The sequence below is a fragment of the Gasterosteus aculeatus genome, chromosome 13 (assembly GCF_964276395.1).
Source record: "Gasterosteus aculeatus chromosome 13, fGasAcu3.hap1.1, whole genome shotgun sequence".
NCBI lineage: Eukaryota > Metazoa > Chordata > Actinopteri > Perciformes > Gasterosteidae > Gasterosteus > Gasterosteus aculeatus.
In genome coordinates this window covers 22,272,530-22,296,237 of record NC_135701.1, presented here as the reverse complement: position 1 = coordinate 22,296,237, position 23,708 = coordinate 22,272,530, and the positions used below count along the sequence as shown (strand labels likewise).

Genomic DNA, 23,708 nt, shown 5'->3' with positions numbered 1-23,708 from the left:
AAGTCTCGCTCAGAGGATCTTTGTCTGTTTCAGTAGAACAAAGTTTAGTTCTTCCACTCAACTAAAGAACATCTGTTAGCAGAGACACTTACTACAAAATAAAAGCTGGTGAGGACACCGAGGTGCTTGAATGTGGAAAAGAACATTGGACAAACATGCAGAAACACTAGGATGTTTATTTATTCCTTCTGACAGTTTTCTAGCCAGCGACTCTTTAGGACAGATTATGCATCCAATTTAAACACTGATGATGTGAGAAGTATTAGAAGATACAGACAAGTTAAAACATCTTGATATTCATTTAGATATTTGAATAAAATTTGAAGGATTCATTTTTCTTCCATAAACACTCTTTACACAATATGTGGATTTATTTAAATGTATGAATGAACAAATGCATTTTAAATAACGATCATTTCTGGTTAAAGATCATCTGCAGAGAATCGTTGCATCCTAAATTTCAGACGTTGCATGATTTGTCAACCGCACCAAGGAAACTTGCAGCGCTTCTTTTGAATAAGAGCACAATTCAAATTGGATTTAGTTTTTTTTGTGCTCTTCAGCTTGTAGACCACATCACACCAGAGACCGGACTGAGGCTGCTTTGATCTCTTTGTTATCTCTGTTACCTTAAAGACCTCGTAAGGAGGAATCAGCACCTCCGCTTCGTTCTCAAATTCAGAGTGTTCCATGACGTCTGCTCCGTTGCACGTGTAGATTTCAAAGCACGACTTGTCTCCAAAATCTGTGAGGTCGTCTCTCAGCGAGGAGGAGGCAAAGGAGCTGAAGCGAACCTCCTTGTTGAGGACGTCTTGGCGGAAGAACACGTCCGTCCTGCGGTAGACGTTGTAACACTCCTTCTGTAGAGCATTAAGTTTCTGCACGGCTCTGGTCAGATAAAAGTGCAGCGCGTGGTACTTGAATGCGGTCTTGTACTTGGGTCCCTGCTCTCTGGTGGCCTTATTAAAACCAGGATACGTTGTATCTGAGGTGTAAACACTAAGAGCCGTAATCTCTTCTTTGCTTAAGACTTTGGTTGGTTGATTTGCCTTCAGTTCCTCCCAGATCTGATTAAACACCTTGTTGTCGTTCCGCTCTTTCTTTAGGAATTCTACGGCCTTCTTTTCCATATCAGCGACGCAGCCTTTGTACATGTCGTCCACAGAGTTCGGGGCCATGTCCAGTGGAAGTGGAGGGGGAGCGACCGGCTTACGTCCAGCATGCGGCTTAACAGGAATAAATGGAATCATGAGAATACATTGACCCATCAGCAAATGTTACAGTGAAACAAACCAGCTTGTACTTTACCATCAAGTTTCCTCCAGAGACGCCGTACGGGAGGAGCACCACCCACAGCACCATCACTGCCATCATCATCTTCATCCTCATCGTCCTGCACAGACACCTGCAGACAGCGATTGACGGAGGAAACCATCTCTGGGTATTTATGGAGTGGAGCAGAGACAAATGTCATTGGGGGAGTGAACTGTCATCGTGACCATAAAGGAAGTTAAACAGTGAGTGTAAGAAGAAGAGAAATGGGGCAAATCGATGTGTCGGATAAACAGCACCATAAAAGGTCAAGTAGTGGCTGGTGAGCTTCGTTTGAGGAAGACGTCTCTAACGTCTCTGACGAAGCTGCTTCAGTGGAGCTGAATAATGCGACGTGTCAAAGAATCTCTCACCACTTCATCCCTTTTTTTAACTCAATTTGTTTAATTTTCTGTGGATCATTATTGGATCAATGTATCCCTTTGCTATCTGTCGTGTTGATATCTTCTTGTTTTGAGAAGATAAGGGCTAATGAACTTCGTAAGGGGTGTGGCTTAATCTTGCAAGAGTCATAACTTCCAAATAATTTTGCCTGCCCTCACCAAACGTGTATCACATGTGAACATTGAACCCCTGAACACACCCTGATTTTTTAAGAATATTTGAAAAATAGGGGGCGCTGCAAATAATCGTTGAAAATCTTCCCTTTTGGCCAATTTTCGTGATTTCTTAGAGCTGTAAAAGACTGAACTCCTCTCAGGGATTAAACCCGATTCTTTTCAAATTCGCACAGTGTGATCTCGAGGACCGTAGCTCTAAAAATTGCATTTTGCCGGAAGAAATTCCAAACTTTGTGTAGGGAGCATTTTTGAAAACCCCCATTCGGCATGAAAATTGAAGTTGTTTTAACTCAACCATACTTTATCTCATCTGCTCCATATTTCTCATCTTCTCACCCTGCAGACGTCCATGAGATAATTTTTAACCTTAGGCATAGCGCCACCTGGTGAAAACAGGAAGTTGATTGTTTTTTCTGTTGTACACCCTGCTCCTCACAGGTTATGCTCCTCAAAGGTTAATCTGATCCCTCTCAAAAATTCCCAACAGAATGTTAAGACCTTAATAATGCTTCAGTGTGAAAATGATAAGAATCCGATAATCGGTGGCGAGAAGGTGCATCGGCAAAGCTGATCCTTCGCCAAGAACAACTAAACCGTTGTAACTCTACCGAACATCATCGGATTCTTTCTAATTTACACATGTTTGATGACACTTTGGGCCTGAAGAGATGTAAAGTTGAATTAAGTCATAGCGCCACCTAATGGTAACCAGAAGTCAGTTTCTAGTATCCAGTAAAAAACCATGGTGGTATTTAGAGAGGCTTTTATTTTAAAATAGTACATCATAATGTCCTGGTTATTGCTGGGTGACACCTTGGAGATGTGTACTATCCGTCTGAAGTGAAATGATCATGTAACTATTGTTAGTTTACTTTTCCAATGTAATGCGAAACAGACCAGATGTGTTCTTGTGATTGACATTTTGGCTCATGTATGGTATTTTGAGAGACTTTAATTTTGAAATAGTACATCAGAATGTCCTGCTTATCCCTGGGTGACACCGTGGGGATGTTTACTATTAGTCTGAAGTAAAATAATCATGTAACTATTGATAGTTTCCTTTTAATCCTAACCTGAACTTGAACAAAAGTTATATCTTGATGGAGAATTTAAAGGAAATTGGCTCATGTATGGTATTTTGAGAGGCTTCAATTTTGGAATAGTAGATCAGAATGTCCTGGTGATACCTTTGGGCATGTCTACTATCGGTCTGAAGTGAAATGATCATGTAACTATTGATAGGTTCATTTTCATTCTGACCTGAATTTGACCAAAAGTAGTCTTGTGATGGAGAATTGAACCTGAAATGTCCTTATTGAAGGAAATTTGCTCATGTATGGTATTTTGAGAGGCTTTCATTTCTGAATAGTACATCAGAATGTCCTGGTTATCCCTCGGTGACACCTTGGGGATGTGTTCTATGAACCTGAAGTGGAATTATCATGTAAATATTGTTAGTTTCCTTTGAATTGTAATCTTATATTGACCTGAAGTAGTCTCTCGTTAATTAGACTTTGGCTCATGTATGGTATTTTTAGAGGCTTTAATTTTGGAATGGTACATCAGAATGTCCTGTTTATCGCTGAGTGACACCTTGGGGATGGGCCCTATCCGTCTGAAGTGAAATGATCATGTAACTATTGATAGTTTCCCTTTAATTGTAATCTAAAATTGATCAAAAGTTTTTCCGTGATGGAGAATTTGAAGGAAATTGGCTCATGTATGGTAATGTGAGAGGCTTCCATTTTGGACCAGTACATCAGAATGTCCTGTTATCGCTGAGTGACACCTTGGGGATGTGCACTATGAACCTGAAGTGAAATTATCATGTTGCTGTTGGTAGTTTCCTTTTCAAGAAACATCTGAAATTGATTATAAGGCTGGTGAATGAGATTTAAGAAAAGGTTTGGTAATCTATGACATTTCGCGTCGCTCCACGCGGTTAACTACAACTGACTCTTGTACGCTTTGTTCGACGGCCGCAGGAGTTCTCGGCTGCGTATCTAGCCGTCCGGCTATTTACTAGCTTACGCGTGTTCCCCCACAGCTGTAGATTTACTTTTTACTTTTAGGCTTTTCTTCTTACTTTTAGCATTTACTCAGATTAATTTACAGACGGAGGTTTAACTACACAAACACACACTTAGTGAACAAACCGGCCTGCTAGCAACACCTGCGGCAGTTCGTAGCCACGCGTTAGCTTAGCTTGCACACATGTGCTCTTGGACAGACAAAAAACTCATTGTGAAACCCAAACCCCGGCCAAGTTGTTTATTGTGAAATTCTTGACACAAACAGGAAGCTGATGTTTCAGTCTCTCTGATGGATGATGCTGAGTTCTTCTCTTCTCATGTAAGTCTCGCTCAGAGGATCTTTGTCTGTTTCAGTAGAACAAAGTTTAGTTCTTCCACTCAACTAAAGAAGAACATCTGTTAGCAGAGACACTTACTACAAAATAAAAGCTGGTGAGGACACCGAGGTGCTTGAATGTGGAAAAGAACATTGGACAAACGTGCAGAAACACCAGGATGTTTATTTATTCCTTCTGACAGTTTTCTAGCCAGCGACTCTTTAGGACAGATTATGCATCCAATTTAAACACTGATGATGTGAGAAGTATTTAAATACATAGTCAAACAGGTTAATCGTTAAATCATCCTGATATTCATTTTCTAACAGTTTTTATGTGGATTTATTTCAATGTTTATGCTAACAAATGCTTCTATATGCATATTATTTTCTGGTTAAAGATCATTGCACCCTAAATCCTAAACGTCACTGATCTTATTTCAGAAAAGGGCACAATTAAAATTGGAAACCTTATTTGTGCTCTTCAGCTCGTAGACCACATCGCACCAGAGACTGCCCTGCTCGGATCTCTTGGATATCTTTTTCACTTTGAAGACCTCGTAAGGAGGAATCAGCACCTCCACTCTGTGCTCATTCTGCATGTGCTTCGAGACGTCTGCTCCCATGCACGTGTAGATTTCAAAGCACGACTTGCCTCCAGAGACCACACGGTCTTTATCCAGCGAGGCGGAGGCGAAGGAGCCGAAGCGAACCTCCTGTTTGAGGACCTTTGTGCTGAAGGACTTGTCCGTCCTGTGGAAGACGGTGTAACACTTCTTCTCGCTGTCGTTCTCGTTGCTTTTGTCGTGTTCGGCTTTGATTGTCTGCACGGCTGTGGTCAGGTAAAAGTGCAGCGCGTGGTACTTGAATGCGGTCTTGTACTTGGGTCCCTGTTCTCTAGTGGCCTTATCGAAACGCTCATTCAGGTCTCCATCGCTAGAGGTGTACGTGTAGAGAGCTATCAGCTGTTCTTTGGTTATGTCTGTGGGAGCATCCTTGGATTTCTGCAAGGCCTCCGCATCTGTCCAGCTCTTCTTCAACACGGAGTCTTCCTTCATCTCCTTCTCCAGGTATCCTCTGGCATTCTTGTCCATTTTAGGGGAGCAGCCGTCGTACATGTCGTCCACAGAGTCCTTAGCCATGTCCAGCGAATGTCCAAAAAGGAAAGACTTAACAGAAATAAGGGGAATCATGAGAGTACATTGACCCATTAGCAAATGTTACAGTGAAACAAACCAGTTTGTACTTTACCATCAGACCTCCAGAGACGCCGTACGGGAGGAGCACCACCCACAGCACCGTCACTGCCATCATCATCTTCATCCTCATCGTCCTGCACAGACACCTGCAGACAGCGACTGATGGAGGAAACCATCTCTGGGTATTTATGGAGTGGAGCAGAGACACCTGTGTGCGTGCAGCACCTTTATCACTGCTGTAAAGGAAGATAAGCAGTGAGTGTGAGAAGACGAAGCGCCGTGTCAGAGAAACGCCACCATACAAGGGAAGCTTCTTTGAATATCTCTATATCTGTTTTAGGATAATTTCAGTCAAACGTAAAATAAGTTCCATTGTTCAAATGACAAAACCCTTTTAAAGTTTGTTGCTCCGACACGAAGGATCTTTTACACAAACATTTATTTTTGGTCGCAATGTTTGAAACTGTATTTTTTATGTGTTTATCATGTTATAAGCAGCATCAGCCCCCCGTTACTAATAAGACCCAGTAAATACTAAAGAGAAAGCCTCTTATTGAACAACCTGAGTGAAAGATTCTTTAGGCTATTTGGAATATCATCGACGCCATAGCATTATACTACTAACCCATAGCCGTATACTACTAACCCCTAGCCTTATACTACTAACCCCTAGCCTTATACTACTAACCCCTAGCCGTATACTACTAACCCCTAGCCGTATACTACTAACCCCTAGCCTTATACTACTAACCCAAAGCCTTATACTACTAACCCATAGCCTTATACTACTAACCCATAGCCTTATTTTACCAACCCATAGCCTTATTTTACCAACCCATAGCCTTATTTTACCAACCCATAGCCTTATTTTACCAACCCATAGCCTTATTCTACTAACCCATAGCCGTATACTACTAACCCATAGCCGTATACTACTAACCCATAGCCGTATACTACTAACCCATAGCCTTATTCTACTAACCCATAGCCTTATTCTACTAACCCATAGCCTTATTCTACTAACCCATATCATTCTATTGGATTTTATTCCTCCTGGACTGTTGTCCATTGTCGTCCGTTGTCGTACTGTCTGCTGTTACGCACCAACCACCACATTCCTTGTATGTGACATTTTATGGTGACAAATGTTTCCTGGTTCCTGAGTGACCTGCAGGTTGGTGCACGGCCGCCTGTCTGACGTGCACTTTCTCAACACTTCATAGTTCATCACAAACATTCATCATCGACACATTACGTGCACACACACTGTCATTTGAGAGGAAATGAACACACACAGACACACACTCGATGCGTGTCACTTCCTGCCAGCCCATCAGATCAGACTTTCTCTCTTCAGCATTTACAAACTAACCACTTGGATCCTCGTTGATGAGCTGAGCTTTAGTTGTATTTGTGTTCTCATGGTTAAGATGGAGTTTTGTCCTCTGAAGCTTCGTCTCGCTGTGTGGACGATGACGAGTCTTGTCTGTGTGCGTCCTCACGGTGAGACAAATACATTTACCTCATTTTGTGTTCTTTTTATCGAATTGTTAAACTTTGCTTCTCTTTCCTCAGATTTAAAATCTAATCTGAATTTAAGAATAATTTGACTCGTTATCCGATCTCAGTGTTTGTGTTGTTGCCGCCTCCTATTTAGGACGCACAAAGTACTCATCAGGTATTTGTGTGTCTGTGGGTCAGAGGTCACGGTGAAGCAGTCCGATCTGAAGCAGTGTGACGACCGGCGAGTGTGTGTGACCGACCTCAGAGACTGTGACCACCGACGCACTGCGTCTACACAGGGTACACACACACACACACACACACAAAAGGTATACACACACACACAGGATACACACAGACACACACACACATTTGCATTTTACGTTGCGTTGTACCTTCTGATAAACACTTAGTGATAAGATACTTTAAGGCCTTTTATGCACCACAGTACTTTCCCACTGAGGTATCTGGACTTTCACACTGAAGTATTAGTACTTTCACACTGAGGTATTTGTACTCTCACACTGAAGTATTGGTACTTTCACACTGAGGTATTGGTACTTTCACACTGAGGTATTGGTACTTTCACACTGAGGTATTTGTACTCTCACACTGAGGTATTGGTACTTTCACACTGAGGTATTGGTACTTTCACACTGAGGTATTGGTACTTTCACACTGAAGTATTAGTACTTTCCCACTGAGGTATCTGGACTTTCACACTGAAGTATTAGTACTTTCACACTGAGGTATTTGTACTCTCACACTGAAGTATTGGTACTTTCACACTGAGGTATTTGTACTCTCACACTGAAGTATTGGTACTTTCACACTGAGGTATTGGTACTTTCACACTGAGGTATTGGTACTTTCACACTGAGCTATTGGTACTTTCACACTGAGGTATTGGTACTTTCACACTGAGGTATTGGTACTTTCACACTGAGGTATTGGTACTTTCACACTGAGGTATTGGTACTTTCACACTGAGGTATTGGTACTTTCACACTGAGCTATTGGTACTTTCACACTGAGGTATTGGTACTTTCACACTGAGGTATTGGTACTTTCACACTGAGGTATTTGTACTCTCACACTGAGGTATTGGTACTCTCACACTGAGGTATTGGTACTTTCACACTGAAGTATTAGTACTTTCACACTGAGGTATCTGGACTTTCACACTGAAGTATTGGTACTTTCACACTGAAGTATTGGTACTTTCACACTGAGGTATTGGTACTTTCACACTGAGGTATTGGTACTTTCACACTGAGGTATTGGTACTTTCACACTGAGGTATTGGTACTTTCACACTGAGGTATTGGTACTCTCACACTGAGGTATTGGTACTTTCACACTGAGGTATTGGTACTTTCACACTGAGGTATTGGTACTCTCACACTGAGGTATTGGTATCTTTACTGTAGTAAAAGGTCAGAATGTCTAAAACACTTTCCTCTATATTGATATTATATCTATATGTATATCCACCTACTGTGTATGTTTATATTCGTATGCTGGTTAAATAATAATAATTTCATGATTATTTTATTATAATGCATGAGTTGTTGTTTTTAACAAAAGGACCAATTGATGAAATAGGATTTAAATACAAACACAAAACTAGCGGCCTCTCTGTTAAATATATAAAGTTGTGTTTTATATTAAACTGGCACACAGACACACACACACACACACACACACCTTGTTACTGTGCATTCAATACGAAGCAGGATCATCTACTATGTATGTTTTTACTTTAGACATGTGCTCATTCCGTGTTAACTGATACCAACACGTGTGTTTTCTTATAATCATGTATACACGCTCTTCAAATGGACCTTTGTTATAGACACAGATGTGGAAACGAGTGAACGAGTGAAGGCCTGATATCTTTCTGACTGGAAGATGGTCTGCCTCCTTTTATCTGCTCAAACATGTTGGCTTCACGTTAACGTGCATCTAAAGGCCTTTAACTGGGTTTTCATCTGAAGCTGCAATGAGCATCATGACCATCATGATCATCATGACCATCATGATCATCATGACCATCGTGGCGTCTGTGGGTTTGAGCCGCTCCTCTCTTCCCGCAGAGACCCTGAACGTGTCGTGTCAGTACCACCAGTCAGCCGAGTCTCTGACCTGTGGGTGGAGCCTCCATCCAGAGGGCCACGCGGAGCCGGCCGTGTCCTTCATCTTCAGCAGGTACCTGCTGACTACACGTCCTCCTCTAGATGCTTCTTCTCGTTCTCGTGCTCATGTGTGTGAAGATCTTCGTCTCTCCCTCTTTTCTTTCCTTTTCCCTTTTTCTTCTTGCTCAGCGAATTGGTCATCTACTCCTGTCCGGGCATCTTCAACCCGTTGTCCCGGCTCACCGTGACGGCCCGGATCAAGGACTACGCCACGGGGAGGGAGGTCTGGTCTCGTCCTTGGACCTTTCTTCTCTACGATGCGGGTCGGTGGACCCGGACGCCTCCTCGCCGCGTAGCCAGCAGGCGTCGTCTGGTTGATTCACCGGCTCTGTCTCCTTGTCCCCTCGTCTCCTCTCCTCAGCCAAACCCTCTCGCCCCGTGTTGAGTCTGCTTCGCTCCACCGAGGACTCTGTGGTCGTGTCGTGGAGAGGCGGCGACGGCGTCTGTCGGCTCCGGTACCGGGTCGAGGGCGCGCCCACGTGGACCGAGGTCACCACGCACACTCGCTTACAAATGTTACATGTTGAGCTGCTGTTGTCTTCTCTATGGAAGTAAATCTGTGTCATCGGATTCTGAAAGAAAAAGGTGATTGAATTTCTAGCACTGAATATTTATGCATTGACATCATGTATCTGAATGTTTTTCAACGTCAAAATATTCAACTGCAAAAAATTCAACCGCAAAAATTCAATGCAAAAAAATTCAATGCAAAAAAAATTCAATGCAAAAAAATTCAATGCAAAAATTCAATGCAAAAAAAATTCGAACCGCAACATCCGGGAACCCAAGGAAGAGCAATCGATTCTAGATTAAGATCGGGAGCGTGCGTCAAGCAAAAGGAGCGAGCGCCCCAATACAACTTGTATTTGAATTTGTTGAATTTTGAAGTTGAATTTTTTGCAGTTGACTATTTTAACGTTGAAAAACATTCAGATACATGATTTCAATGCATAAATATTCAGTGCTAGAAATTCAATCACCTTTTTCTTTCAGAATCCGATGACACAGATTTACTTCTCCATCATCAGGTAAACACGGTGCATTTCACTGGGTCTCACACGAGGATCTCATGATGGAGATGAAACAACAGGATCTAAAGGACTTACAGTGAAACAGACACATCAGATGGAAACACTGAATACTTCAGTGCGTGAAGTCGACGAGGTCCCAGGCGCCTGAAAACCTCATTCATGTGCTTCAGGCTCCAGAATCTGTGGCTGCACACGAAGACGAGACTCTGACCTACACCATCAAAGACCTGCTGGTGTCCACCGCCTACAGAGCGGCTGTGGCCTGCACCGAGGAGTCCGGCATCCAGAGCGACTGGAGCGCCGAGGTCAGCGGCAGGACGCTGGACAGAGGTACCGGGGGACACTTGATTCGGAGACAGACGCTCTGTGTGTTCCCGGACCCGACGGTGTCTTTTAATGTCCACAGCGCCCTCCCGGCCTCCAGAGGTGTGTTACCGAGTGGAGAAAAGAGACTCTGGATCTCTTCTCCTTCATCTCATGTGGAAGGTACATCGGAAACGCTTTTTACAGTCGTCAGTAGGACAATTGACTTTTTTGGAATTTCTCTTAAAAAAGAATCAAACTAAACATGAAACATTATTCTATGAAAACCCAAATTTACGAAACCCAAAATGAAACTTTTGAAGGAAAAACTGATTTTATTAAAAATAATAAAAACCTGAAAAAAGAAAAGTTGGTCTATCTGCAGGACCTCGACCTCCGTGACGCCGGAGGCCGTATCCTCGGTTACCGGGTGACCTACGAGACGAAGCAGCAGCCGCGCCGACGCGTTCAAAACGTCACCGCAGTGACGGCGCTCCTGGTGGTGGAGGAGGGGAACTGCAGCGTCGCCGTTGCGGCCTTCAATTCCGCCGGCTACGGACCGGCCGCGCGCCTCGCCATCGACCCGCGGAGACGCAGCGGTGAGTGGCGCGCCCGGCGCTGTCAGACACGCTGATGATTATCCACGCCGCCCGCAGGAAGTGACGAGGTGGAAAAGAAGCGCGTTTATCGATCTTCTTCTTTCCAACTGACACCATCGGGTTTGAACTTCCTTCCTTCTGCTATCGGAGGAGGAAGAACGTGTCTTGATGTTCAGATAGAACTCGTTGCAACACAAGTCTGAATAATCTGTGTACCACAGATCGTGTACGTACGGTGCCTTGCAAAAGTATTCGGCCCCCTTGAACTTTTTGACCTTTTGCCACATTTCAGGCTTCAAACATAAAGATATAAAACTGTAATTTTTTGTGAATAATCAACAACAAGTGGGACACAATCATGAAGTGGAACGAAATTTATTGGATATTTCAAACTTTTTTAACAAATAAAAAACTGAAAAATTGGGCGTGCAAAATTATTCAGCCCCCTTAAGTTAATACTTTGTAGCGCCACCTTTTGCTGCGATTACAGCTGTAAGTCGCTTGTCAGTCTGTCTCTATCAGTTTTGCACATTGAGAGACTGAAATTTTTGCCCATTCCTCCTTGCAAAACAGCTGGAGCTCAGTGAGGTTGGATGGAGAGCGTTTGTGAACAGCAGCTTTCAGTTCTTTCCACAGATTCTCGATTGGATTCAGGTCTGGACTTTGACTTGGTCATTCTAACACCTGGAGATGTTTATTTGTGAATCATTCCATTGTAGATTTTGCTTTTTGTTTTGGATCATTGTCTTGTTGGAAGACAAATCTCCGTCCCAGTCTCAGGTCCCTTGCAGATTCCATCAGGTTTTCTTCCAGAATGGTCCTGTATTTGGCTCCATCCATCTTCCCATCAATTGTAACCATCTTCCCTGTCCCTGCTGAAGAAAAGCAGGCCCAAACCATGATGCTGCCACCACCATGTTTGACAGTGGGGATGGTGTGTTCAGGGTGATGAGCTGTGTTGCTTTTACGCCAAACATAACGTTTTGCATTGTTGCCAAAAAGTTCCATTTTGGTTTCATCTGACCAGAGCACCTTCTTCCACATGTTTGGTGTGTCTCCCAGGTGGCTTGTGGCAAACTTTAAACAACACTTTTTATGGATATCTTTAAGAAATGGCTTTCTTCTTGCCACTCTTCCATAAAGGCCAGATTTGTGCAGTATACGACTGATTGTTGTCCTATGGACAGACTTTCCCACCTCAGCTGTAGATCTCTGCAGCTCATCCAGAGTGATCATGGGCCTCTTGGCGGCATCTCTGATCAGTCTTCTCCTTGTTTGAGCTGAAAGTTTAGACGGACGGCCGGGTCTTTGTAGATTTGCAGTGGTCTGATACTCCTTCCATTTCAATATTATTGCTTGCACAGTGCTCCTTGGGATGTTTAAAGCTTGGGAAATCTTTTTGTATCCAAATCAGTCATTTAGGTCAACATTGGATCACTCAGAGATCCTCACTGAACATCTGGACAGAGTTTGCTGCACTGAAAGTAAAGGGGCTGAATCATTTTGCACGCCCAATTATTCAATTTTTTATTTGTTAAAGTTTGAAATATCCAATACATTTCGTTCCACTTCATGATTGTGTCCCACTTGTTGTTGATTATTCACAAAAAATTACAGTTTTATATCTTTATGTTTGAAGCCTGAAATGTGGCAAAAGGTCGAAAAGTTCAAGGGGGCCGAATACTTTTGCAAGGCGCTGTACGTACACGATCTGTGGTACACAGATTATTCAGACTTGTGTTGCAACGAGTTCTATCTGAACATCAAGACACGTTCTTCCTCCTCCGATAGCAGAAGGAAGTTCAAACCCGATGGTGTCAGTTGGAAAGAAGAAGATCGCTATCGACCAAAGTACAATACAATACAAAGTATTAACTTAAGGGGGCTGAATAATTTTGCACGCCCAATTTTTCAGTTTTTTAATTTGTTAAAAAAGTTTGAAATATCCAATAAATTTCCTTCCACTTCATGATTGTGTCCCACTTGTTGTTGATTATTCACAAAAAATGACAGTTTTATATCTTTATGTTTGAAGCCTGAAATGTGGCAAAAGGTCGTAAAGTTCGAGGGGGCCGAATACTTTCGCGAGGCGCTGTACCACTAATCCTCCTTCTGTACTCTGCAGGCCTCCCGCCGGTCAGACACTTGTGGGTCTCCAGTTCCTTCCCGACCGCCAAGGGCCTTCTGGTCCAATGGGAGAACCCCTCTGTCCCGCCCTCCGTCCCGCCCGTCACTCATCTGGCCGTTCAGTGGCGCTCCGGAACTCCTCCGTCCAACATCAGCCGCTGGACGGCAGTGGAGCCCCTCGACACCTCCGCCGTCATAGGAGGTGCACCCGTGTCTGAATATCTCCACAATAAAAGCCGGGGCTTTTACTTTGAAGGGCTGCAGAGGAAATGAAGATGATGGAAACGAAAGGCTGTTTCAGATGTGAAGAACATGCGTGATGTTCTGTTAACAACATGCACCTGTTGGTGTTTACAGACGCCGACCCCGAGGAGTCCTACCTGATCAGCGTGCTGCCCGTCTACGGCCAGCGGTGTGGCCCCCCCCAGTCGCTGCCCGCCAGCCTGCAGCAGGGGGGTAAACGCCACGGTTACACCACACCTTTTTAAATACGGGTTTTCAATGATTTGATCTTTGTGTTACTTTGTGATGTATTTGAAAGAAAACCCGCTTGGGGGCGCTTTAGGGCGGGGCTTAGAGTGATGGACAGGTCTCTACCGCGGTGCTGTTTGCGTATTGACGGACAGACAAGCAACGGGACACGTGGCTCTGTGCGTTTTCTCAGCCCTGATGGAGGCGGTCCAACTGAAGGTGGTGGGCGTGACCAAAACCTCCGTAAGCGTGGCGTGGGTGTGGCAAAAGAAGTCTGGACCAATCAGAGTGCAGAGATACAGAGTGAAGCTGAGGAAAGACTCGGAGAGTCACAGTGAGTTATCTTCATGGCCGATGTGACTTTTTTGTTATAAAACGATGACTCTTAAGTGAATGTGAACTATTATCCGCGTTTTAACAATCCGGGGCCTCATTTATAAAAGCTTGCGTAGGATTTGCACGTACGGATGAAACGTGGGACGTGCAGAAACATTCAGACTTCTAAAACGTCCTACGCAGTTTCCCCTTAATGAATCACAATGAACTCTAAATACAGAGCACCTTCTCTCCTCTCAGCTCTGTCCCTGTGGCCCGACCAACGGCAGCTCACCTTCCTCAACCTGACCCCGAACACGGAGTATTCCCTCCTCCTATTGGCCGATGACTCGTCCAGAAACGTCGTCCCCGTGAGGACAGACTTTGGTGAGTTTCCGCAGGGCGGAAAACGTTTGTTGGACATCATCATCATTTGAACATCTCACATTAATTATGTTAATTATGTTCCATTAATCTACAGTAACTGTTGCTATTTTGAGAAATTGGAAACCAGTTCTTGAAAATCTTTTTGTAGTTTTTGACCCATTTAAAAGAAGAACATGGAGCCCAGAATCAAACCATCGGTGATATTTCTCTGCATTAGTGCTACTTGAGTGTCGGTGCACACAGGCCTCGTTTTTTAGAGATAAGAGGGAAGCAAATTGAGTCCTTTGCCTGCGTTACTGATCTGTTAACATGCAAATCGATTCAACTGCTAAAAGAACAGATAAAGAACATTGAATCGGGAGTCAGAATTAAAATGTAGTTTATATTTTTAATAAAACACAAAGATATTTTTTTTGGTTATTATTATTGAAACTTTTATTCTTTGTCACCCTTTCATACCTAAGATTATATATAAGAATCTGAATCCATCTATAATGGGACTAAAATGGGCGGCTGTATATTCAGGTTATTGTGCAACCAGACAACCGCTTTCTTAAGTTAAAAACTGGTAATCAACCTCGGATGTGGACGATCATCTTCTCCACCTCAGGCACCACGACGTTATCCGGCCATCCAAGCACAAACATCAGTTGACACAAAAATCTCTCCAAGTAATATTAATATTTAGCTTCCAGAAACATGAGCCGACGGAGGAGTCTTCATGCAACGCTTCCTACGACCTCCCACCCAAAGTTACTCCTTATTAGTCCCGCTCAAGTCCAAAGTGTCAACAAGTGCTGTGAGTGAAGTGACAAATGGTCGTGGAGGCGAACGGGACTCAATGCTCACACAACACCTTTCAGATGAGGGGCCGGCCGTGGCTGCAGCGACTCCTCTGCTGCTGCTGGCCGCCGTCGTGTCCATCGTCTCCATCCTGACCAGGACTGTGTGAGTCCACACACACACACACACACACTCAACCAGAGGGTTGCGTCATTGTGTTATCGAGGATCCCTTATCTTACGCACACGCTGTGTGCAGGAAGCAGAAGTCGCCCTTTTGTGGCCCGATGCTCTGAAGCAATTTCAAAGTCGCCATTTAGTTATTTAGCAACGAGTGAACGGGAAGTGACCGTATGTGGAGTGAGGAGACGCCGTATTCATCTATGGTAGATACCTGTCAATCAGCGTGTAGCCCCGCCCTAAAGCGTCCCCTGCTTCCTGGTCTGTTTGACGCTAAATGGACCATCAGTCACTAAATGAACATCACGCTGTAGTGAAGAAAGACTTGAAACTCATGTTCACTCATGTTGGAGAGAAGCAGCCATTTTCTCGTAGTCTTCTATGGGACCAGAGGTGTCGCCCCCTGCTGGTCACCGGAGGTTAGCGCGTGATGACTGCGTTGAATCAAAAACTAGAGTCATTGTGTTTGATTTGAATTAAAATCCCTCTGTAACACCTCCTCAGGTACAAGTCGTACTTCTTCCCCCACATCTGCAGCCCTCGGGGCAGTGACACCGGCCGCTGGCTGATGGACCCAAACCACCAGGTGAGTGGGGACCTTTACCAGATGCTGCTGAATGGAATACTGAAGCACTTAATGTGTTTAAAGTGTTCCACTTTTGTTCGTTACTTTTGTGCAAAACACTGCGATTATTCCAGATTCAGAATTGTAATCTTTGCCGGCACTAATATAGATGGTTACTTTATTAGTTCTGCACGGGGAAGTTAGTTTGTTGCAGCAGCATTTAAAAGCACAAATACGCAGAAAGTAAAGAGGATAATACTCAACAATAGTGCATTTATTGGTGATTTAACCAGACAAACATCTAAACTGTCCAGTTCCCCCTTCAGAAGACTGCGGACAGACGTGTCCTGGACCTGGAGGCCTTCCAGGTGACCCGCGTTCTCGGAGAGAAGAGTCTCATCGTGGTCTGTCCCAGCTCAGAGGAAGACCTCCAGGAAGACCAGGAGGTCTTGACGGAGGTCTTCCAGGAGGACACCGCTCTGCTGTCCGTTGACAAACTGTCGGCCCTCCTGCTGAGCGCGGAGTACCTCCACGAGGCCCCGGGGAGCCCGGAGAACAAGGAGCGACCGGAGAACAAGGAGCGACCGGAGAACAAGGAGCGACCGGAGAACAAGGAGCGACGGGGGAACGCGCTTTTCCCCGCCGAGGAGACGCCAGACGTCGGCCTCTTTCCTCAAAGAGAGGACGAGGCGGCGGCGGCGGCGGGGAGAGAGTGCGAGTACGTGGCCCACGGGGCTCATCAGATCGGGCAGACGGACGCTGACACTCACTGATAGTTTCATTCACAACGTGGCCAAACGTGTTGAGATCTCTGGATGTCTTATTGAACGCCTCACGCACAGATTGAAAGCGTCGGTGACTCCCGTCAGAGAGGACGACCTGTCCTCTCTGACGGGAGCTGCTCTTGTGATCACAGAACTTGTCCCTCTGATTTCTGAACGTGAGTTCGCGTCTCTTCGCCTCCACTCGCACCTTTTGATGCAGTGAAACAGTTCACGATACCTGCTGGTGTAACACTGAAGGCTAACCCCATAGCATGTACGGTTACCATGGTTACCTTCTCTCGCTCTCGTCCTCAACTGCGGAAATAAACGGGGACAAAATACCCAGAAAGAATGTTGAACACGTGTCATGTTTTAGAGCAGCAACAAGCGGACAAAGTGTTGCTACAGACACTGAGAGTTTGTCTCATTTAATATTTGCAGTTGACAAGAAGGCCGACAATCATGAAGCTACAGAGGAGTTTGATCGGATCACTTTAACATCATGGCGCTAGAAACTAAAACGGTGCACGTTCTCCGTCTCTAAGCTTTGATTGATGGTCACACGTCCGGTTCCCTCGCGGTGAAACCGGAGGTCGTTTCCACCAACGCGCCAGTGAGCTGAAGGTCAGAGGTTGGAGTTCATGCCGGTCCAGTGTCTGATGAGCTGGTGGGCGATGGTCTGTCTGGGGGGGACGGTGAAGGCGGGGCGGGTTCCTAAGAAGGAGTCCATCACCTTGAAAAAATGAAGTCAGACGAAGAGTTTTAACAGCTGGTTTCTGGGGGAGTTTTTGCTAAAAAAAAATATATATTTTCCTTTTTTTATTTTTTAAGGAAATAAAGTAATAAAGTTAAATGAGCGGTGGAATTCTCTTAATTTTTGGAAATATAAAAAATATATATCTTCATATCTACATGCATTGCTTTGCCTCATTTTATTTATTTTTAAATTGTTTTTACAAGACTTTTAATTCTTTCTTTTGTTTTACCAGAATCTTTTTATAATTTATTGTATTCAGTGTAAAGTAGAATTACGCAAAGGTATTAATACTAATGCAAGTAGTATTGTAGTATGTTGTAGCGTATTTATCAATTGACATAATTACTGGTTTTACAGTGTAAATCGTAGATTTAACTAAACCAAGAAGGTATCGATGGAACCAACAGCGTCCTCGAGGCCATGAGATACGGCTGAGAGCCCAGGACCCCCTGGTGGTCCCCATCCATACCGGAGCCATCACATCATCAACATCAGCACTGCTCTTTGTTACTTGTTGCCGCGGGAACCAGCGAGCCTCCTCGATCTCGTGCTCGTCCACCGTGATGCCGGTCGACGTGGCGGCGGCGAGGCAGCCGATCATCAGGTTGGAGGGCATCGGCCACGGCTGGCAGGAGACGTACTGCACCGAGCCGACCTTCACCCCGCTCTCCTCCTCCACCTCCCTGCGCACCGCCTGCTCCAGCGTCTCCCCTGTACGGGGAGGGGGGGTCCAGGTAAGGCCGGGGTTAGTCAATGCTGTGTGTGTGTGTGTGTGTGTGTGTGTGTGTGTGTGTGTGTGTGTGTGTGTGTGTGTGTGTGTGTGTGTGTGTGTGTGTGTGTGTGTGTGTGTGTGTGTGTGTGTGTGTGTGTGTGTGTGTGTGTGTGTGTGTGTGTGTGTGTGTGTGTGTGTGTGTGTGTGTGTGTGTGTGTGTGTGTGTGTGTGTGTGTGTGTGTGTGTGTGTGTGTGTGTGTTAGTTACCAGGCTCTATGAATCCAGCCAGACAGGAGAACATGCCGACTGGAAAGATCTTCTTCCTGCCCAGTAGACACTGGTCTCCATCGGGGTGGATGACCAGCATGATGACCACGGGGTCTGAAGAGAGGAGCCGTGAACAGAAGGCGTTTAAACTCCTCATCATGTGATGTTTAATCATACACTTTACACGTGTTCGTGTCGTTATGATGGATACGTTTTCTTTGAAGTTAAATTAAGTTGACTTAGTTTTTAATGTCAAAGGCCAAACTCGCCACGTGTTAAACGCTGCATCGTCTCTAGTGACCAGCAGGGGGCGACTCCTCAGCCTCATGAAGGTCTCTGAGAAATATGCTCACTTCCTGTTCACTGGTTGCTATGGAGCTTCTTACACTCGCTCTACTGAGGCTCAACATCCTGTAAACTATCTGGCTGCAAAATATTACCCCCCGTTTCTAAAGCATCATTAAACAAAGAACCGATCTGAGCCGATCGGCGCTCCGCGTACCGACTCGCGGGTAGCAGGTGTTGTGGACGCCCTTCCGGCTCCTGCAGTCGGCGCTCAGGCAGCTCCTCTTGTAGCCCCCCTCCTCCAGCAGGGTGCCGCTGCCGCAGGTGGGACAGAAGGAGTAGCGGCTGTGCCAGGCCAGCACCGCCCGCGCCTGGGCCACGACTCCTGGAGGACGGAGGACAGAGGGGGAGGACGGAGGGGAGGACAGAGGACGAGGACGGAGGGGAGGGGGAGGACAGAGGACGAGGACGGAGGGGAGGGGGAGGACAGAGGACAGAGGGGGAGGGGGGAGGACAGAGGGGGAGGGGGGAGGACAGAGGACGGAGGGGAGGACGGAGGACAGAGGGGGAGGACAGAGGGGAGGGGGGAGGACGAGGACAGAGGGGAGGACGGAGGACAGAGGGGGAGGACGAGGACAGAGGGGAGGACGGAGGACAGAGGGGGAGGACGGAGGGGGGAGGACGAGGACAGAGGGGGAGGACAGAGGGGGAGGGGGGAGGACAGAGGACGGAGGGGAGGACAGAGGACGAGGACAGAGGGGGAGGACGGAGGACAGAGGGGGAGGACAGAGGGGAGGGGGGAGGACGAGGACAGAGGGGAGGACGGAGGACAGAGGGGGAGGACGGAGGGGGGAGGACGAGGACAGAGGGGGAGGACAGAGGGGGAGGGGGGAGGACAGAGGACGGAGGGGAGGACAGAGGACGAGGACAGAGGGGGAGGACGGAGGACAGAGGGGGAGGACAGAGGGGAGGGGGGAGGACGAGGACAGAGGGGAGGACGGAGGACAGAGGGGGAGGACGGAGGGGGGAGGACGAGGACAGAGGGGAGGACGGAGGACAGGACGAGGATGGAGGGGGAGGACAGAGGTGAGGACAGAGGGGGAGGGAGGGGAGGGGGGAGGACAGAGGGGGAGGGAGGGGAGGGGGGAGAACAGAGGGGGAGGACAGAGGACGAGGACGGAGGGGAGGGGGAGGACAGAGGGGAGGACGGAGGGGAGGATTTAGGGCGGCCGATCACACCTCAAACTGGTAGCAAAGGAATGGTCGGCTTGCTCCTCACCGGCCTCGTCTTCGCTGAGCTTCAGCAGGTCTCTGTTGGCCGTCTTTGTAAAGCAGCAGTTCTTCTGCCCGAAGCGCTTGAGGAGCTCGCCGGCGTCCTCCTCCGTGTTGATGGCGAACCACGCGGGAGAGGAAGAGGAGGAGGAGGAGGAAGAGGAGGGCTGCTTCCTCCGCTCCACTCCCAGGAAGATGAGCACAGTGGCAGGTTTCTGGAGGAGGTCTTTCACCGCCTCGTACCCCAGCCGACAGAGCTTGGTCTCCACCTGCTGACGGGTAGGAGGACCATAGAAGAACCACGAAGGGAAGACGTGGGCCTGCAGCAGTCCGACCTCACGTTTCACTCACTCTGAACCTTTTCTAAACTCTTTTGGTGAGGTCAATAATCACTTTGTATTTATATAAATATACTTGAATTGCATTTACGTATTTAATAAGAATACAAGGAAAATCCTTTACGCAGACGATGTGTCACGTTACGCTTAGAACAATCTAATAATGCTTCCATAAAGACCCTCATTGGAGATGTGTACGGCAGGAAGCTCTGAACCCAGAAATGCCAGTAGGCTTTGGTACCTCGGCTCCGCCCCCGTCCTCCTGGGCGGGGCCGACCAATGGGCTGAGGTCGGAGAACAGCAGGTAGACGGAGTCCGGCTGGCTCCGCCTCTCCTCCAGCCACACCGCGTCGGTCCTCTTGGCGCTCAGCCGGTCCAGCGTCTCCCTGCTGAAGTAGTTCTCCCGCGGGTGGAGGTCGGAGGTCGGCGGGACGCCCTCCGCCCCGGCCAGCAGGGCGGCGATGTGGCGGTGGCCCCAGAACCTGGCCACGTCGAGGGCGCTCTGCGACGAGCCGTTCACGGAGAGCCGGTCGCACCTCCAACGCCATCAAAAGCAGACGGGGAGGTTTTAGGAGAGGACTTAAATTTATATCAACCTGGGAAAAAAACCCTGAACCAAACTGATCTAAAAGTCCAGTTCCATATGCTGCTAAACGATATTAATACTTAACTCCAACTTTAGTTACTCTGCTGATTTTTATATTATGAATTAAGAGCAAACGTTATCGATGTAAAGTTGTTTAAATGAGCTCCATCTTTTCAAGCTGCAACATGAAGGAGATGAAGACAATATTTGTGTTCATCATCCAATAATATGATGGAGATGATTCTGACTCGGGAGCCTCATGAGAGATTTGACCCGTCACACTGGTTCACTCTGCATGGTGGTGATTTCTGCCCTCTAGTGGCCGATAACCCAAAACACTGCTATTATTATTATTATTATTATTATTATTATTATTATCATTGCTCTACCCGTGGGACAGCAGCGCCTCCGCCGCCTCGTAGTGTCCGTTGCGAGCGGCGAGCATCAGCGCCGTCCAGCCGCTCCGTCCCGACCGGTTGATGAGCGACGGGGCGCCGCGCAGCAGCTCGGACACGCGCCTCACGTCTCCCCTGGCGGCGGCGTCCAGGAACATCTCCACCGCCTCCTCCTCCGCGCTCAGCTGGAGGCTCGTCATCCTGGAGGGGGGGGTAGAAGGTTCCTCACTGAGGAACCCACAAGGTAAGGTTACCCATAGGAAAGGTGCTTCTATGCTTCCTTCATGAGCTCATTTAGCATAGGGAAGGTGCTTCTATGCTTCCTTCATGAGCTCCTTTAGCATAGGAAAGGTGCTTCTATGCTTCCTTTATCAGCTCCTTTAGCATAGGAAAGGTGTCTCAATGCTTCCTTTATGAGCTCCTTTAGCATAGGAAAGGTGCTTCTATGCTTCCTTTATGAGCTCCTTTAGCATAGGAAAGGTGCTTCTATGCTTCCTTTATCAGCTCATTTAGCATAGGAAAGGTGTCTCAATGCTTCCTTTATGAGCTCCTTTAGCATAGGGAAGGTGCTTCTATGCTTCCTTCATGAGCTCCTTTAGCATAGGGAAGGTGCTTCTATGCTTCCTTCATGAGCTCCTTTAGCATAGGGAAGGTGTTTCTATGCTTCCTTTATTATTTATAAATGTAGTATATTATATGTATTTATTCCTTTGATTAATGTATTCTTTTGTAGTTCAGTGTAGGCCTGGTTTGCTTCTCTTGTTAGGAAAGGTGAACTCTGCACCTGAGGGTTGCACATCCGTCTCGCTCCTTCTGATTGGCGCACACGGCTGTCAATCACACTAGGGTTACGCCCATTTACACATTACAAAATCGCAGCTGACTTGTAACCGCTCGTAACTCCCGTGTGATCGGGTTGAATATTCGCAGAACGTTTTCTCACATGTTGTACTATCTGTTACTATTTGTCCTATTGAATATCCGGCGATGCGTCCGGAGTCACGTGTTATCGGCATTAATCGATCCGCTACTTTAGTCCACTTCGGGCTCCGTCTACTTCCTGCAAGCGGCTCCTGGGTTCACTCGTCTCTCCTTCAAACGCGACATGAGCCGTTTGAGCAACAATAATGAAACGTAAAGGATTCACCTCGCGCTGCTGCTTCTCTCCGGTCCGCCGGGTCCGACGTGCTGCGTTCAATGTCTCCTCAAACCGTCGTGTTTCTGAGCGTCATCCAACGATTACGAAGTACGGTGTCAGCAACAGATTCACTGTTTGCTTTTGTATATTTAAATGTATATGTATTTTATATTTATATGTGTATATATACATATATACAACCCTATTACAATACTATCATTTTAATGTACTCATCATATTCTTTATTATTATTTATCCGCGTCGTATTCCTTGTTTTTATCTGTTATGGTCGTGAAAGAACATCGAGAGAACCTCAAATGCGTCTTGAGAGCTAATTACACTGAACATTTTCAAATAATACAAATAAAATAAAATAATGAAATAACATCTGGCTCCAGAAAGCAGACTCAATTATAGATTTAGGTGTTGAAATGATTAAATTAATATTCATGTGATATATATATTTATACTTTGCACTGATTTTGCAGCACTTCTTCCCACTGTGAATGCTGCCTTTGAACGCAGCAGTGTGTTATGTTCCCTACGCGCGCGCGCACACACACACACACACACACACACACAGCTCATTTTAATGACTTCATAATGTAAACAGTTTCATAAAACATCATTATTCATTTTGAATGTCAAAAGAAACTAAAGCTGTCTAATAAACGTTGTGAAGTAAAATGCATAAAGTAAGGAAATAGTTGATAATAATCTACTTTGACACCAGTCTCTTTGAAGAAATTAAAATATCGCAGTAATAATTCCTGAAAGTCGATGGCAACAGGAAACGGAGACGTGTGGTTCCATTAATATATATTTTAATAAAATAATGTACAAAATAACTTTAACAGGGATCCACTTGGTCTTGCTGCGAAAACCAGCAAACACTCTGAAATCAGCTTTATCAACACAAATAAACAACAAAATAAGTTAATATATTTACTCAAGAAAACACACAGAAGCCCTAAAATATACAGCCGGTTATTGTTGAGGAAAGAAAAAAGAGATTTAAACTTTTATTAATCCGTTAATGAAGCGTGATGATATGTCAGTTCTCGTGTTTGTCGGTGTGTGTGTGTGTGTGTGTGTGTGTGTGTGTGTGTGTGTGTGTGTGTGTGTGTGTGCTAGGAGTAGAAGGTGAGGACACTCTGGTGGTTTCCTCGGACCAGCAGCAGAGGCGGGACGTCCCGGGACAAAGTCTCCAGCCAGCACATGTAGAGGGCGCTGGACACGGTGCCCTTCCTGGCCAGAGGCATGCTCCTGTGGGGGGGGGCACTACGCTTTAGTATC

The 23,708-nt window shown here is 46.0% G+C and overlaps 5 protein-coding genes and 1 long non-coding RNA gene across 8 annotated transcripts in view; 1 reads left to right on the top strand and 5 right to left on the bottom strand.

Annotated features, from left to right (window-relative positions):
- Positions 1-155: 155 nt before the first annotated feature.
- On the bottom strand, positions 156-1,459 carry LOC120813873 (T-cell ecto-ADP-ribosyltransferase 1-like). The gene is made up of 2 exons (XM_078086382.1): positions 1,309-1,459; positions 156-1,226 (listed from the first exon to the last, which is right to left on the bottom strand). The coding sequence occupies exons 1-2, from the start codon at positions 1,387-1,389 to the stop codon at positions 480-482; spliced, it is 828 nt and encodes a 275-aa protein (XP_077942508.1). The 5' UTR covers positions 1,390-1,459; the 3' UTR covers positions 156-479.
- Positions 1,460-4,405: 2,946 nt separating this feature from the next.
- Positions 4,406-5,613, bottom strand: LOC144386248 (ecto-ADP-ribosyltransferase 4-like). The gene is made up of 2 exons (XM_078086383.1): positions 5,493-5,613; positions 4,406-5,410 (listed from the first exon to the last, which is right to left on the bottom strand). The coding sequence occupies exons 1-2, from the start codon at positions 5,568-5,570 to the stop codon at positions 4,682-4,684; spliced, it is 807 nt and encodes a 268-aa protein (XP_077942509.1). The 5' UTR covers positions 5,571-5,613; the 3' UTR covers positions 4,406-4,681.
- Positions 5,614-6,634: 1,021 nt separating this feature from the next.
- LOC120830148 (interleukin-6 receptor subunit beta) lies at positions 6,635-17,567 on the top strand. 2 transcript variants are annotated; one of them, XM_040194641.2, is made up of 15 exons: positions 6,635-6,943; positions 7,142-7,243; positions 9,040-9,151; positions 9,268-9,401; positions 9,500-9,627; positions 10,340-10,499; positions 10,576-10,655; positions 10,858-11,071; positions 13,197-13,400; positions 13,556-13,654; positions 13,863-14,003; positions 14,246-14,371; positions 15,235-15,319; positions 15,838-15,919; positions 16,225-17,567. In XM_040194641.2, exons 1-15 carry the CDS (start codon positions 6,724-6,726, stop codon positions 16,669-16,671), a joined length of 2,334 nt encoding a protein of 777 aa, XP_040050575.2. In that variant the 5' UTR covers positions 6,635-6,723; the 3' UTR covers positions 16,672-17,567. The 2 variants fall into 2 exon arrangements, with proteins under 2 accessions (XP_040050575.2, XP_040050574.2); XM_040194640.2 differs by having other exon boundaries at positions 16,213-17,567.
- LOC144386249 (uncharacterized) lies at positions 16,152-16,483 on the bottom strand. Its single transcript, XR_013451939.1, has 2 exons — positions 16,372-16,483; positions 16,152-16,326 (listed from the first exon to the last, which is right to left on the bottom strand). It is a non-coding gene; the product is annotated as an uncharacterized LOC144386249 (long non-coding RNA).
- On the bottom strand, positions 17,075-22,552 carry nudt12 (nudix (nucleoside diphosphate linked moiety X)-type motif 12). 2 transcript variants are annotated; one of them, XM_040194665.2, is made up of 8 exons: positions 22,422-22,552; positions 21,269-21,502; positions 20,535-20,829; positions 19,963-20,227; positions 18,901-19,068; positions 18,399-18,512; positions 17,931-18,130; positions 17,075-17,395 (listed from the first exon to the last, which is right to left on the bottom strand). In XM_040194665.2, the coding sequence occupies exons 2-8, from the start codon at positions 21,472-21,474 to the stop codon at positions 17,288-17,290; spliced, it is 1,356 nt and encodes a 451-aa protein (XP_040050599.2). In that variant the 5' UTR covers positions 21,475-21,502; positions 22,422-22,552; the 3' UTR covers positions 17,075-17,287. The 2 variants fall into 2 exon arrangements, with proteins under 2 accessions (XP_040050599.2, XP_040050600.2); XM_040194666.2 differs by having other exon boundaries at positions 19,963-20,224; positions 22,422-22,543.
- Positions 22,553-23,219: 667 nt separating this feature from the next.
- LOC120830145 (solute carrier family 12 member 2-like) overlaps positions 23,220-23,708 on the bottom strand; it is a 13,710-nt gene continuing 13,221 nt past the window's right edge. Inside the window, exon 26 of the mRNA XM_040194636.2 lies at positions 23,220-23,678. Coding sequence (XP_040050570.2) covers positions 23,543-23,678 — 136 coding nt within the window. The 3' untranslated portion in view covers positions 23,220-23,542. The remainder of the gene's footprint in view (positions 23,679-23,708) is intronic.